Source organism: Labeo rohita, chromosome 24 (genome assembly GCF_022985175.1).
Source record: "Labeo rohita strain BAU-BD-2019 chromosome 24, IGBB_LRoh.1.0, whole genome shotgun sequence".
Taxonomy (NCBI): domain Eukaryota; kingdom Metazoa; phylum Chordata; class Actinopteri; order Cypriniformes; family Cyprinidae; genus Labeo; species Labeo rohita.
In genome coordinates, this window is record NC_066892.1 from 3824984 (window position 1) to 3842494 (window position 17511).

Below are 17511 nucleotides of genomic sequence, written 5' to 3' on the forward strand. Positions count from 1 at the left end.
ACAATCACACAGACAGATGTCTCCTCACAGTATGGTCTTTATTTCATACAGCTGAGAAATGAAAGCAAACACAAAACCATACAAAATAAAACTACAAAAACAAAATTGCCTCAGGTCCCAATATTTCAGAAGTACAATACATCATGAAATGATAAAGAATTTGATAGAAACTATCAATATTTACAACTCTTTTTTTTAATCATCATCTGATCCAGAGAAAACTATTAGCCTTATAGTATATTTTCAGTTTTAACTTCTTTTTTTGTAAACAGAATCTTTTACTGCAACGAGTTGTTGTCTCTCGTCTTTTGGCACCATTTTGAAATCTGTAAATGGACTACGATTCTCAGTAGGACTACATGTGTGGCGGTGACACAGAGGATCTCACTGGAACGCAGCAATGAGCTTAAAGCAACACTCTTGCGACCTACACCTACAACATCATGGAGAAAATAAACGCACGACACCGCGATCTGTGCTGATTGGTCAGCTACTGATGTTAAGCATGAGATTTGAGAGCAGCTATTGGCTGGGACGTAATGGGGGTGGGTCTAAGGGGGAGGTCCTTGGTAAATAGGCTTGTTCCCAGTTTTAAGAAGACTGATTGAGTACACTTGTTCACCAAGGGTATGTTCAGAGTGGCATACTACCATACTACCCATACTAGTTTTGTAGTATGCATACTGGCACATTATGCAAATGTTTAGTATAAACGGCGTATGTGGATGACTTATCAATAACATTTGTCAAAATGCGAAGCATACAATAGAGTACACCATGAATAATACACACTACAAAAACTGTATCGCATGATGCAATGCACTTGACCTTGCATTCTGAAACAGTTGTTATTGTTAACTAAAACTATTAAAATTGTTTTTGCCAAGTGAAATAGTTTATATATACATATATATACAGTAGTCAACATTTGAAGTGGATCAAAACCTTTCATTAAAGTCGTCCTAAAACCTGATCAATACCTGTTCTTGTCTTAGGACAATGAACTTTTATGAACTTTTTGATCCACTTCAAATGTTGGCTACTGTGTATATATATATATATATATATATATATATAAAAAACAGAAAGTACATAAAGTACATAAAATAGAAGTACATAACATAACTCAAAATAAGTTTAAGTAATACAATGACTATAGCTAAACTGCTAAAACTGAAATAAAAACAGCAATATTAAAAAATAAATAAATAAATCCTTATGGGAAATAGTTAAAGTATTAAGATGGACTAAAGCTACAAATATATACTGAAACTGACACTATATATATAAATATTAAATATTAGATGGAAAACCTAAACTTGCCTTGGCAACTCTGTTGAAGTGCTAAAATTACTGAAATAAAAACAGAAAAAAAAAATAAAAATAAAATAAATACATACATACATAAATACACAGGCTAGATTGAAAAACCTAAAACTTGAAATTAAATTAAAAATGTTGACTGAAATAAAATGAGTTGAAATACTAAAATGACTAAGGCTAAAACTGACAAATAAATAAAAATAAAAAATAAATAAATAAAAGTAAATATTACATGAAAAACCTAAAAGCTAATATATATATATATATATATATATATATATATATATATATATATATATATATATATATATATATATATATATATAAAAACTTAAAAAAATGACAAAAGCTATAACAAAAATCATAAATAAAAACATATAAAACATAAATAAAAATAAAAAAAATAAAAGTAAATATTATATGAAAAACCTAAAAGCTAAAATATATATTTAATTTATATATATATATAAACTTAAAAAATGACAAAAGCTATAACAAAAATTAAATAACTAGAACTTAAAAGGAAATTAAAAACTGAAAATATGACCATTTGTAAATATTAATAAATAAATATTAATAAATACTATAATATTGTATTATATAATTATATGAATAATACTAACATTTCAGAGAATAAATAATCACATAAACCTTTTACATTTACTTTGTCGTATTTGATCAGAATGCCTAAATACTTAATTTTACTCCATATTATTTCACTTTTTGCTCCTTAAAATTGGATTCAAATTGAAAGAACTTTTTCAAATATGATAAACAGATGCCGTTTGCTGAATTAATCAGCGATGTCACATGATCATCTTGTATACCACTGTTAGAAACATTTAGAATTGCAAAATGCAAACTGTTTCACATTATATTAAAAATAGTAGGCAGTATAAACTGCAAAGTATGTAGTAAGTATGCTAGTCTTCCACTCCGAACACAACCCAGCTGTTTAGGTCCGGTGTTTCCCACACTCACATACCCCTAAAATACACACACAGACTACAGTATGTGTGCTTATAACAGTCTGAATACCAACAATGGTCATACAGCACATTAAAGCATGTTTAACACACACACATACACGCGCACACACACACACACTCTTCCAGCATCCATTTGATGAGTGTCCAAAAAAAACAACAGATCCATTCGCCACTCTCTCAATTTTCCTTCATTTTATCAGCAATTTGTCCCGTCTTTCTCACCTCATTTTCTTCTATCACATACCCCAATTCGGCTTTTAGCTTTTTATAGCATTCCTCTCTCTCTCTTTCTCAGTGTTTATAAGCGTGTCTGATAAATATTCATCAGCGTTTCATTTTTCACCTGTCTAAAAGTGCCAGCCAGATGAATATAACAGGAACTGTAAGTAAATTCCACTTTTGCATGCTGGATCAGAACATTTAAACTCAACCTGAAACCACCGTCGACATTATTTACGTACTTTATCATTATTTCTCCTCGATGACATTTTTACCTGCGTATGTCACATTATTGGGTTGCGAGTGCCATTTCATGCTGACTTTAAAATATTTAACTAGCTCTCATGTTCCCTGGAAAGCATTAATGTGTTTTGTTACGTAAGTGTGACCTTTGGGCACAGCTGAATTTATTAATTAAACATTTGTATTGTTAATATTCTTTGCTTTGCTTCCAGCACTTTCTATTTCTGTGGTTGTAAACGCATTTAATTTTGGATTTTGCATCATCATCCTCATCGCGACGATCCCTCAGTTTAGAGCAATCTTTACAGACGCCACAATCCGACACTGAATAAATATAAATATAGGACTATGGCATAAAAATCCACAACATTAAACAGACACACGGTCAAGCTTTTCGAAAATGAAAAGAAATCAACTCAGGACGGCAATCTTATACACATCTTTCCTTTAGCGATTTAATTAATTCCCTTTAATTATCTTTTAGCAGCTTAGCGAATGATAACTTGGCACTACTGAATTCTGTAATTATTTGCTTTGTCTTAGAGTTAAGGGTTATGAAATACCCCACTTTCTCATCTTTTGAGTTTTTTCATTTTTAAAGTAAATCTCCATATATACCCAGTCATAATCATTGTTATTAAGCCAACCCTTCACTGATGGAAATTTCTCCTGACTGGAGTTTCAAAACATTCGGTATTGGTGGTCGTGACACTCGTTTCTATGTCGAAAGCATCTTTAATCATGTTACCATAACAACTGCAATCTGCACAGCAATACTGAAGTAATCATTAGTGCAGATGTGGCACAGATAAACTGGCTTGTAAACTCCTGACTCTTTCACTGGCTTGGGTTTGTGTTCACTGGAACACTTTTCAAAGGTCAAGGGTCAGATATAAGGACTCTGTTCCAAACCATGTGAGCTCCCTTGTTGTTTACTAGAAAGTTTCCTTCTAAGGCCGCATCGTAAGTGAAATGGAACCTGATTTGGAACGCACTACAAGAATTCACTTCCTTCAACAGTGTGTTTACAAAACAATACTCTAATAAGCATAAAAATATTAGGTAGAATAGGCAATTTTTAAGTAGTTCGAAAGGGGTCAGTAAGATGACTTAATGTTTTTTTTATTTTAAAAATTTTATTCAGCAAGAATGCATTAGATTGATTAAAAAATTCAGTAAAAACATTTTTTTAAAAATTATTAAATGCTGTTTTTTTACTTTCTATTCATCAAAGGATCTTGAAAAAAGTATGGTTTCTACAAAAATTTTAGGCAGCAAAAACTGATGTAAAATAAATGTTTCATTTTAGATTAGCATATTAGAATGATTTCTGAAAGATCAAGTGACACTGAAGACTGGACTAATGATGCTGAATAGCAGCTTTGAATCACAGGAATAAATTACAATTTAAATAGAGATGCACCGATTTTTTGGCGTGACCTTCCATTTCCAATTTTCTTTCTAAGAACGATAATAGACAGCATACAAACAAAAATTTACTTTTTTAAATGCAAAATTTTATTTTCATAATAAAATAAATTATTAAACACCTAGATAAAATAGTTTGTCAAGACAAACTCTGAAGTCGGCTTGAGAAAGTCTGACCAGAAAGTTTGAAAAAGTTTGATTTTTAGATTTTTAGTCTCAAAAATTTGATGATTTTCAGTCTGAAATAGATTGAAGTTTAAAGTAGTTTTAAAGCTTGATTAACATGTTGCTAGCATGTTGTTAGCATTATTAACATGTTTCTAGCATGTTTTAATATTATTAGCATGTTGCTAACGTGTTTAGCAAGCTACTAGCATGTTGCTAACATTTTTAGCCAGTTACTAACATGTTGTTAACATGTTTCTAAGATGATTAGCATGTTAACAGTATGTTGATAACATTACTGGCATGTAAAAACGTGTAGTTAGCATGTTTTTAGCATGGTTAGCATATAGCTAGCATGTTTCTAACATTTTGCTAACATATTTCCAACTATTATTGGAAGTTGTAGCATGACTAACAAGTTGACTAACTAGTATGTTGCTAGCATGGGTTTAACACAATTAACACGTTACTAATGTTTTGTTAGCATGATTAGCATGTGGCTAGCATGTTAACATATTGTTAGCATGATCATTATGTTGTTAACATGTTTCTAGCATGATTAGCATGTTACTAACATGTTCATAACATGATTAACATGTAGTTAACGTTTCAAACATGTTGCTAGCATGATTAACATGTTGCTAGCATGATTAGCAAGTTACTAGCATGTTGTTAACATTATTAACATATAGTTAGCATGTTGCTAGCATGTTGTTATCATGATTAATAAGTTAGTAGCCTGTTTCTAACATGTTGCTAGTATGATTAGCATGTTACTAATGTGTTGTTAACATGATTAACGAGTTGTTAACATTGTTAACATGATCAGTATGTTGTTAACATGCATGTTACTAACATGTTGCTAACATGTTTCTTACAATTAGGGTGTTACTAATATGTAATTAGCATGTTGTTAGCATGATTAGCAAGCTACTAACATGCTGCTAACATGATTAGCAAGTTACTAGCATGTTGTTAACATGTTTCTAACATAATTAACATTCTAAGAGCATGTTGATAGCATAATTAGCATCTTGCTAACATGTTGTTAGCATGGTTAACATGTAGTTAGCATGTTGCTAGCATGTTGCCAGCATGATTACCATGTTGTTAACATGTTTTTAACAAGATTAGTATGTTCCTAGTATGTTTCTAACATGTTTTTACCATGATTAAATAGCACGATTAACATGTTGTTAGCATTTTGCTAGCATGATTAGCATGTTGTTAGCATGTTGCTATCATGATTACCATGTTGTTAGCATGTTGCTAGCAAGTTGCCAGCATGATTACCATGTTGTTAACATGTTTCTAACATGATTAGTATGTTCCTAGTATGTTTCTAACATGTTTTTACCATGATTAGCTTTAAATAGCATGACTAACATGTTGTTAGCATGTTGCTAGCATGATTAGCATGTTGTTAGCATGTTGCTAGCATGTTGCCAGCATGATTACCATGTTGTTAACATGTTTCTAACATGATTAGTATGTTCCTAGTAAGTTTCTAACATGTTTTTACCATGATTAGCTTTAAACAGCACGATTAACATGTTGTTAACATGTTGCTACCATGATTAGCATGTTGTTAACATGTTGCCAGCATGATTACCATGTTGTTAACATGTTTCTAACATGATTAGTATGTTCCTAGTATGTTTCTAACATGTTTTTACCATGATTAGCTTTAAATAGCACGATTACCATGTTGTTAGCATGTTGCTAGCATGATTAGCATGTTGTTAGCATGTTGCCAGCATGATTGACATGTTGTTAACATGTTTCTAACATGATTAGTATGTTCCTAGTAAGTTTCTAACATGTTTTTACCATGATTAGCTTTAAACAGCACGATTAACATGTTGTTAACATGTTGCTAGCATGATTAGCATGTTGCTAGCATGTTGTTGCTAGCATGTTGCCAGCATGATTACTATGTTGTTAACATGTTTCTAACATGATTAGTATGTTCCTAGTAAGTTTCTAACATGTTTTTACCATGATTAGCTTTAAATAGCATGATTAACATGTTGTTAGCATGTTGCTAGCATGATTAGCATGTTGTTAGCATGTTGCAAATTGGTGAGTCTTACCATATTATTAACGTATTATCTTAATTATGAGCACAATGGTTTGTAGTGCAAACAGTTTTACAGTTTACTGCACATTGTTATTGTCCTCACTATTTCACTATTGTGGCTAATGAACCGGAAGTCTCACCCATAGGCTCACTTACGCATTAAAGAATAAGGTCGCTAGAAAACAGTTGTTTTAAATTATAACAATACTTAAATGTTTTTTACTGTATTTTCGATCAAATAAATGCAGGCTTGGTGAAAATAAGAGACTTCTTGTCGCAATGCATTCTTAGACTTGACAATTCTGCAATGATATTTCACAGAAAAGAAGATCTTAGAAGGCAACATGATGTGCAGCTATAACACACTGCCTACATAGAAAGCCCACTATGATTTGGAACAGAGCTAATGTTTGTGTACAGCTGAGGAACAAAGTAAAGCTTCAGAAACACTTTTCACCCTTTGAAACAAGTTTCACCTCGTTTCACCATATCCAATCTGTAATTATCCCAAAACAAACAGCATCAAATGACATCAACATCACCCCCCTACCTCACCGAGGACTTAGCCGTGTCTTCAAGCGTAAGGCTTTGTTTTCAGTCAGCGAGACTCCTGGTTCAACTGACGGCGTTTCATCTACTACGGATGGTATCTGTAATGCATAACAGGCTTAGATGAGGCTGTCAAATCAAAACAATACAGAAAGGCATCATGAATGAGCCTCGGGCTGAAATACACAACAAATCTGATGTACGTGTGTGTGTGTGTGCGTGTTTGTGTGCGTGTTTCCTCTGACGGTCTGTTTAAATAAGCTCGCCGGATCCTTGAGCTGCCTCCGAGTGTTCATTAAAAATACCACGCCGTTTATGGTCGCTGCTTCTGTATGGAATGTGAGTATGTGTTTTTATTTCACACCGCTGAAATCCTTCCTTTCCGGTTTTTACGTCCGTTTCTCCGCTGCTGGTCGAGCGGAGTAGATTGAGGTCGGACCTGTGTCGGACAGGGGGGCGTGGCTTTTTGAGGGCAATGAGGGGGGGGGCGTGTCATCAGGGAGGGGGCGGGATCTGTACCCCGAGCAGCTCGTACGCGAAAATGTTCCAGAAGATGGCGAAGAGGAGGAAGGTGATGAAGGAGAAGATGAGGACCCACCAGGAGCACTGTTTATGCAGAGATTCCTCATAGCTCCGCAAGATCAGTAACCCCATGCTGATGCCCACCACCGCGCCCGACAGATGAGCCATGAAACTGGGCTGCGGTCCGGAGGAGGGGAGGGGCGGAGAGAAACGCAGCCATACGGCGCGGCCCACCTCTGAACTCACTGCCAAACACAGAGAAAGAGATATAATTTGATCAGATTAAAAAGCCTTAGAAAAAGTCTAAAAAAGTCTTAGATCATTAGACACACATTCTCAATGGATACTATCCAGTACACACTAAATACTGCTTAAATATATATATATATATATTTTTTTTTTAACAATAGTGTATTGGCAAGTTACCATGTTGTATTGGTTATATATATATATATATATATATATATATATATATATATATATACATAATTAGAATGAAAGACTAACGTATTGCATACTATGTAGTATACACTTTTTAAAAAACAGAATTCTCAATGGCTAAATTTACAATAGCATACTAGAAACTCACGAACACGTCAAATAAAAATTTTGCAAGTTTGTATTGCGCATTTCCAACTTTTTTCCTGCAATATTGAGTTTGTATCTCGCAATTCTGACTTTTTCTCGAAATTGCAAGTTTGTATCTCGTTTGTATATCACAATTCCGATTTTTTTCGCAATAGCAACTTTGTATCTTGCAATTCCAACTTTTTTCCTGCAATATCGAGTTTGTATCTCGCAATTCCGACTTTTTCTCGCAATTGTAACTTTTTTCTTGCAATAGCAAGTTTTTTTCTCGCAATTGTATCTCACAATTCCGACTTTTTTCTTGCAATTTCGACTTTTTCCTTGCAATATCGAGTTTGTATCTCGCAACTCTGACTTTTTCTCGCAATTGCAAGTTTGTATCTCGTTTGTATCAAACAATTCCGAATATTTTCGCAATAGCAACTTTGTATCTCGCCATTCCGACTTTTTTCCTGCAATATCGAGTTTGTATCTCGCAATTCCAACCTTTTCTCGCAATTGTAACTGTTTTCTTGCAATTGTGAATGTGTATCTCGAAATTCCGACTTTTTTCTTGCAATTTCAACTTTTTCTTACAATTTCAACTTTTTCCTTGCAATTGCGAGTTTGTATCTCGTAATTCCGACCTTTTCTCGCAATTGCAACTTTTTTCTTGCAATAGCAAGTTTTTTCTCGAAATTCCGACTTTTTTCTTGCAATTTTAACTTTTTCTTGCAATTTCGACTTTTTCCTTGCGATTGCGAGTTTGCATCCTGCAATTCCAAGTTTGCATCTCGCAATTCCGACTTTTTTCTGGCAAGTGCAAGTTTGTATCTCGCAGTTCAGACTTTTTTCTCACAATTGTGAGTGTGTATCTCGCAATTCCAACTTTTTTCTCGTAATATCAACATTTTCCTCGCAATTGCGAGTTTGTATCCTGCAATTCCAATTTTGCATCTCGCAATTCTGACTTTTCTGGCAGGTGCAAGTTTGTATCTCGCAATTCCAACTTTTTTATCGCAATTTCGACTTTGTCCTCGCATTTGCGTTTGTATCTCACAATTCCGACTTTTTTCTCACAATAGCGAGTTTGTATCTCCCAATTCCATTTTTTTTCCTCGCAATAGCAAGTTTGTATCTCTCAATTCCAACTTTTTTCTCGCGATTATGTGTATCTCGCAATTCCAACTTTTTTCTGCCAAGTTTGTATCTCGCGATTCCAACTTTTTTCTCACAATTGCGAGTTTGTATCTGGCAATTTCAACTTTTTTCCTGCAATATCGAGTATCTTGCAATTCTGACTTTTTTCACACAGTTCTGACTTTTTTTCTCAAAATTGCAAGCTTATATCTCACAATTCTGACTTAATAACTCGCAGTTACATGCTATAAAGACAGCAATTGCAAGAGATAAATTCACAATTCTGAGAAAAAGTCACAAACACGGGAACAAAAAACTGTCTGTTCCTCTTAGATGTTCATTATTTTCACATGTACAACTTTAGTGAGCTAAAGTTACTTACTGCAAACAAGTGCAAGAATCATCCGTAGCAATTTGTATGGGCACTTCATACCAGCCCAGTTCTGAAACACAAACACATATGTGTTAAAAAACATTATGATGATGTTTACAAAGTTGCCATGCAATGGAAATTCACTCTATTTGTAAAAACACGTTATTGATCGTAATGTAAACTATTCATCCATGTATGCATTTCACTTTTTATTTATTTTGACCCTGAACTGTTTAATAAATTAAAACAACAGACTTCTTTCTAAAGATGCATTTTGGGCTTCTCCTTTAAAAGCTAAAATGTAAAGCTAATGTGACATGCCATCAGTCTTATATGAATTCTTATGCATAAAAATGTGTTATGTGAGCTGTAAAGTTTTTAAATAACCTCCCAGAGGTGGAACTACACGTCTTTAAAGGCATTTTTTTTCTTGAGTGACAAGTTGAAATGATTTCCTGCGGTGACTGACAGCGTGTCACTGATGACATCACAGATCTCAGGGTGTACTGAATCCAGAATGTTCCTTAAATTCCACTCACACAAACTAAAAGGTGTTTTAACGACGTGTGTATGAGGGAAGAGGAAGAGCTGAGACGCATCCATCAGCATGCAGCAGACGCGGAAGAGACTTTGTGACTCTCTGAGGCCTGTTTGTATCTGTCTGTGCGCTAGTGATTAGAGACACTTTGATCTTTAGGGAAGCCGCAATATAAAGCATCCGGAGAGATATATCCCTCCGCGTTTCTCTCTTCCTCTGCCTGATTTCCCCTTTTCATTCATTCTGACAGAAGTCACCATGGCAGCAGTTAGTGTCGGTTACCATGACAACGTTGGCGAGATGTGCTGAGCAGAGTGCATAGACCCCGCCGGACCCGCCCACCACCGGAGCGCGCATATCCGTGATGGACACCGTCAGTGAACCTGAAGAGACACGCAAGATGAGACAACGATTAGTCTTCACTAATGACAAACAGTGGGATTATTTGATATATTTTGTCCTGAAAATCCCCCACGAAGCATGTGACAAAGCCCCGCCCACAAGTTGTGACTCCATGCGGAATGATGACATCATGTGAATCGATACATTTGAAATTCTAGCATGTGATACATTGTTTCCTGCGACTGTGATTCTTTTAAAGACCTTAGTGCAACATTTAAACACTTGTGTGCACTGTACATTTGTTGATTTTAAAAAGTATTGAGTAAAATTGGTCTTGATAGGCTAATTTAATCATAATATAATTGGCTCATAATGACTAGAGGGGGTCCCAGCATAGGGACCTGCACATCGCTGATGCATGCTTGTTTTTTTTCAGATTATTTCAAGTTTATTAACTGTCTTACTTGCCTTAAAAAATAATTTAATAAAACCTAAATTTAAGTTCTTATAAAAATTATACATGTATTTTATTTTTCAAAACTTTAAAATGTATTACTATTATTATTATTGTGTTTATTTCATTTATATTATTTTAATTTATCAGATTTGATTATTTGATTTATTCAAGAGTTTTATTTATAATTTAATAACTTTAATAAATGTCATTTTATTTAATTTATGAAACTGACTCCTTTAATTTAATTTAATTAAATGAAATATTATTGAATTCGTTCATTTTATTTTAATTTAATTTAATAAATACATTTAATGTCATTTTAATTACATTTAATTTTAATTAACTTAATTGAATGTATTCATTTTATTTATAATTTTATTTTATTTTATTTTCCAGTAGGTAGTTTATTAATAAATCAGGAAGAATGTTATAATAACATTATTGAAAAAGACATTTCAATGCCATCAAATGTATTTTTTCCCCAAAGTGTAATAAAATACTTGTGATTAAATTGTATTATTATTATTATTGTTTATTTAAGGTAATACATGATTTTTTCATTTATTTAATTTTAATTTATTTAATTTTATTTATTTTTAATAACTTAAATTTTTTTTAATTTATTTAACTGACTACTTTAATTTAATAAATGTAATTTTTATTGATTTAATTTATTTGATTTTTTTTTATTTAATAAATGTAGTTAATAAACATACTTTTAATTTAATTTAATTTAATTTAATCAAATTATTTCCCCTGTCGTTAGTTTATTAACAAATCAGGAAGAATGTTACGATAACATTACTGCAAAATGTGTTTCAATTTTACTCAAATTTATATATGTCATTAATGCATTTAATTTATTTAATAAAAATAATAATAATTTTAAATAACAAGATTTACATACACCTCACTATGCATGCTTTGGTCTTTCTTTTATTTTTAATATAATGCTAAAAATTAACACATTAAAATGACATGTATAATATATATGCATATAAACCCCTCCTGACCTGTATTTCTACACTACTGCCGTCACTATCGTCGACCCATTTAATGAATATAATAAAGTTAATTAATAGTTGTCATATAATTATAGGATACAGAGCTGCTCATTGCTGCAGTCTAAACACTGACTATACAAACTACATTTTGACATTTTATGGAAAATGAGCCCTATTTGCCCGTGCAAACATTGCCATATGGTTGCTAAGGTGTTTTGGCTGGTTGCTAGGGTGTTTTAGGGTGGTCATTAGGCAGCCACTCCCAAGTGGACTTTCATTTAATACAGAACATTAAAACCCACAGTGGCACAAAACACAGTGAGTAAAGCTAATTGTGTACTTTCAACTCAAATCTCATAGGAAGCAAACATGCATGCAAAATACAGCAGAAGCGGGTGAGATAATTGAATATTGGCATATCCTGTGAGTGTGACAGATCGTCTATACGGTGCGTTACACACTGAACTGTGCTGCGCTCAGCACTCTTACTCCACCATCGTCTTCATCATTCTGCTCTTTTTTATGTTACAATAGTCTTTCTTCCCGCACGTCCTCCATCCTCTCGCTCTCTTTCTCACGTATAGTCTCTCTATGACTCTCCTCATTTCCTCTTTTCTGTTCTTGCATACTCTGTTCTCTCCTTCCTTTCATTTTCATCTCACGTTCTGTGTCCTCAGCATGGACACTTTCTCTTGTAAATGTCAAAACACTGACGTGTTGAGGTATGCAGTAAATTTGGAGTAAATATGATACAACATAAGTGTTTATTTCATCTCAGCATATTTCTGTCATTTGCAATAGTTAGATTGTATTATGGTACGTCACGGCTATTCGGTTCTATTTCTGGACTGTAGGGCCACATCCTGCAGGGTTTTGCATGAACTCTAATTAAACAGACCTGAGGTAGCTAATCAAGGTCTTTAGGATTATTTAATAATTACTGACAAGTGTGTTTGATTAGCCTTTGAATTCAGCAGAATCTACAGTAACAGTACTGCATATTATGTGTAGTCTTTATAAATGAGACATTCACTCCTTGAAAAATTATTTTGTTCAAATTCATATTAATTTTTACAAAAATGTTAAAAATATTCCTTTTATTTGATTTTATTTAATAAATGTAATTTTATTGAATTTATTTATTTTATCTTTAATTGAATTAATAATGATCAAATAATATTTTGTCAGAACCTCTAGTAAATTACATGCTATTTTGTTTAGTTGTTAATTTTTTTTTCCTTCAGGATCATGGAAGAACCGCAATCTCTTTTTAAAAAAATAAATTAATAAATTGTGATTCCTAATGTATATAAAATTAATAAAAAATTATATATATATATATATATATATATATATATATATATAAACTGAAATAAATAAATGTACAATCATTACAATGATTACAATAATTTAATTTAATGTAATATAGTTACAAATTATTTTTAGTTAAATAAGAATTTTACTTAAAAATAATTAAATATTTTTAAAAATGTAACAAATATTTTGAAATATTACTATGCAAAAAATGAACAAAAAAATTTAAATGAAATATTTTTTTTATTTCATTTTAGTTTTATGTTTTTATTGTGTTTTATTGTGTTAGTTAGCTGTATTTTTAGTTATTTTTTACCTAATCAAAATAACCCAACTGAAATTTTAAAAAATAATAATTAATTGTGATTCTTAATTTATATAGATGTATATCCACACACACACATATATAAAAAATAATAAACTGAAATAAATAAATGTATTACAATAATTTAACTTAATTTAATTTAAATTTATTTTTTAATAAGAATTTTACTTAAATATTTAAATATTAAAAAATATATATTTTGAAATATTACTATGCAAATATATATATATATATATATATTCCCCATATATAATCATATGATTATGTATTTTATCATATATATATATATATATATATATATATATATATATATATATATATATATATATATGATTAAGAATTTTATCCTAATCATCATGGCTGCATCGTGGCCGCCCCGATCATATCAAACATGGTTGATATTCAGGATTTTAAATCGGGATGACGATGGCTATATGATTACGTCAGTACTTTCACAACAGCCAATGCACGACCACAGACAGTTGCTGTACGGTCCATTGGACAGAGGAGGAGGAAACTGCTTCTTAAGGTTTTTGTAGTAACACTGTCTGTATAATGTGTGTCTCTCGTCACATACACTCCAAAGTGACAAATGTATATTTGTCACTTTGGAGTGCATGTGACAAGAGAGAGATGGCATGTGTGTGTATGTGTGTGTGTGTGAGTGAATAATTCAAAGATTATTGATTAGGTCATTGCCCACTGGTGACATGTCCATCATAAATATGAGCACATTCTCCTGGTGAACTTGTCAGAGTGCAAGGACAGCAAGACGTATGCGGACACGCATGCATTAACTCACCGGCGACGACTCCTGCCATATACAGCAGACTGATCCTCAGGATCCCATGAACCATCTCCAGAGGAACTCCAATCATCAGCTGGAGGAGAGCATTGAAACCCAACTGCTCTAACCTGCACACACACACAGAATGTAAAACATCAGCTGTGGAAGCAGGTCTGTACGGCTAAATTTAGATAGAACACTATGAAATTCTGATCAGCCTTAGAACAAAGTTAAACTGTTGTCTCATAAACGCTTACAAAACACATAAAGGTCCCATGGAATCTCAGACAGAACAAACCTGTTGAGTAATCTAATATCCATCTGTTACAACAGTGTCATTTTTCTTTATTAAAAAGTGAGATTGTCATGAAATCTCTTTGGTTTTATTGGGCCCTATGATTTCCGCGGTGCAGTCATAAAAATGGAATGTCACAGAATTTTCAAATTTTAGATGAAACAATCAATCAAAACACAACACTAGTGTCTGTGAATATTAAGCGCAAAAATATTACTTAAATATGAATCCTGCATGTTCTGCGAGTCTCTATGTGAATTAATGGTGCAGACGCATGGTTTCATTTACTAACTACACACAAACTGAAGCATACGTGAAGCTTGCAGTGTTTTCAGCCTCTGCCGCCTTAAAATATAACATGAACACAAACATAGTCTCTAGAACTGCTCTGAGAGTCACTTCATGAGCATTTCACCCTTTCTTTTGAGAAAAACTATGTGATATCATATACAAACAGAAACTTAAAGTTCTTCACAGCACCCCGTCAAAATAAAAGTTAGGTTTAACTTGAAGAAATTGTGACCGAAATATATTACTCAATGTAAATACTGTTACTACTATTAAAATTATTATTACAAAATTATTTTTACCAGAAAAATTATTTACTAAAAACTATTTAAAACTTTTAATTATTTATTAACAATTAGTTTTACGAGAAGGAAAAAAGAGAAAAATATATAAAAATGAATTAATTTACTCTAGGAACTAATTAGAGATGTGTTTGATTATTACAATTTAATGCAACCATTAAAATGGATTCCAGAAAATTTACGGAAAACAGAATTTGGTAAAAAATAAAACGATTTTTTTTTTTTTTTTTTTGAAAAAAATTAAACATATTTCATAGGGCCTTAAAAATGTTATTTTTGTTCAACTTTTAATAATATATCTATTAAATTACGTAAGTTTAATGATTTAATAAATTAGACATGCTTTCTCCTTGAAATTTTGTAAAGTAATCATTAAAACAGAGTCTAGAAAATCAAAATAGAAAAAAAAAAAAAAAAAAAAAAAAACCTGCACCTGTTTGCGAAGGGTCAATTATTACTGCAACGTTTTTTAAAAAAAATATTAATCATAAAAACTATTTACCAGAATATAATTACTAGAAAAATGTTAATTATTTCTGAAATAAATAAATAAATGTTTTTAATAAAATCAACTATTTAGAGATGATTTTGATTATTAAAATTTAATGAAACCTTAAAACGGAATTCAGAAAATTAATGGAAAACACAGAATTTGGTGAAAATAAAACTGAATTTGAGAAAACAATAAAAAAACGTATTTCATAGAGCCTTAAAAATGTCATGTTTGTTCAGCTTTAAATAAACCCCCATTAAATTATGTACGTTTAATGATTTCCTTTATTAGACATGCTTTTTGATTGATATTTTGTCATTTAACCATTAAAATAGTCTAGAAAAATTAATGGAAAACACAGAATTTGGTAAAAATTAAACTGAATATGAGGGGGAAAAAAAAAAAAAAAAAAAAAATCAAACATATTTCATAGGGCCTTAACAATGTCATTTTTGTTAAACTTTTAATAATATTGCTGTTAAATGGTGTAAGTTTCATGAAAAATGGAATTTTGGGGGAAAAAAAAATTCAAAACTGATTTCCCTACTTTTAATGCTCAGGATAATTCTATGACAGATAAATGTACTGAATTACTCTACAATATGCTGCCTACAATAATGTGCATTTAAAGTCAAAATGAATGTGAAATAGTGTTCACAACCCATTGTACTTTCATAATATGATGTATTTCTCAGAAAAAAAAAAATGTGGCACTTATTTTTTTTCCATTAGGAATTGAATGCACAGTGAAAAGCATCTCAATATGACAGATGATTAAAGCAGAGGGGCTGAAAAATGATTTTGGTGACATCAGTTGATAAGCAAAGTCATTTCAGAGGTATTGCATTTTAATAAAAGATGATGAAGACAAACGGTTAAAAATAAATGAATCGTGCACAATAAGACCAGGAACACGCATGAAGAAACATGTCCGCGTTTGACTTTGAAGCTTGTAAACTCAGTTTCTAAACATGCACGCACACGGTTTATTCGAAGAACAGTTGCTAGTTGCATAATTAACCAAGTGCACTACAGCTGATGCTCATTTATTTATAAATGGAGATCTAGAGTTTAGCTTGTGCAAAGCTCTTACCCAACATGCATGAACATATAGCTGAAGAACCTCCAGATTTGTGCGCGGTGTCCGGGATGATACACCAGCGGACTCTTCATGAAATCCGGCTGGTAGGTTTGCAACACCCACTTATTGAGCATCACGCCGTAACACATAAACACTATGATCTGGAATACAAACACAGACACTTTCAACAGTCTTAAACCTGTAAAAACTTTTAGCAAGAACGTTTCGCTCCGGTTACTGGTGTATTAAAGAACAAAGAACCAAATGTGCTGATCTGATGAAGCCATAATGCAATGTAAAGAGCAAAGAGCCACGCGGAGCTCAGCGAGATGTACCTGTACAATGGTAATGACGGCCATGAACACGGGAGGTGGGCAGAGTCTGTTCTGATGGAAGTACCATCGGCGGTCCGTCTCGCACGGCAGAATCTCATAGGCCACGTAGCGCACGAAACGCTTGTACACGCCCAGCCCCGTCTCATCCAATAGGATCTCGCGCTGCAGGGTGCGACGCCCATTTGCGATGGCTCGGCGAAAACTACTGGAACGTTTACTGCTCAGCTGAGAGAGAGAAAGATGTGCATTTCATTACTTATTATACAGTGAGAAGGTATGTAATTAGACATATGTATTATTAAATTAAGATGAATACACCAGCAACTGAACCACAATAATCTGATCACATGAT

General features: G+C 32.5%; 1 protein-coding gene across 3 annotated transcripts in view; it reads right to left on the reverse strand.

The window, feature by feature from the left end:
- Window positions 1–1817: 1817 nt before the first annotated feature.
- rhbdl1 (rhomboid, veinlet-like 1 (Drosophila)) overlaps window positions 1818–17511 on the reverse strand; it is a 39940-nt gene continuing 24246 nt past the window's right edge. For all 3 annotated transcript variants that reach the window (XM_051098328.1, XM_051098326.1, XM_051098327.1), the window contains 6 exons: window positions 17160–17384; window positions 16837–16985; window positions 14381–14493; window positions 10419–10519; window positions 9608–9668; window positions 1818–7763 (listed from right to left, as the gene is read on the reverse strand). In XM_051098328.1, coding sequence (XP_050954285.1) covers window positions 7492–7763; window positions 9608–9668; window positions 10419–10519; window positions 14381–14493; window positions 16837–16985; window positions 17160–17384 — 921 coding nt within the window. In that variant the 3' untranslated portion in view covers window positions 1818–7491. The remainder of the gene's footprint in view (window positions 7764–9607; window positions 9669–10418; window positions 10520–14380; window positions 14494–16836; window positions 16986–17159; window positions 17385–17511) is intronic.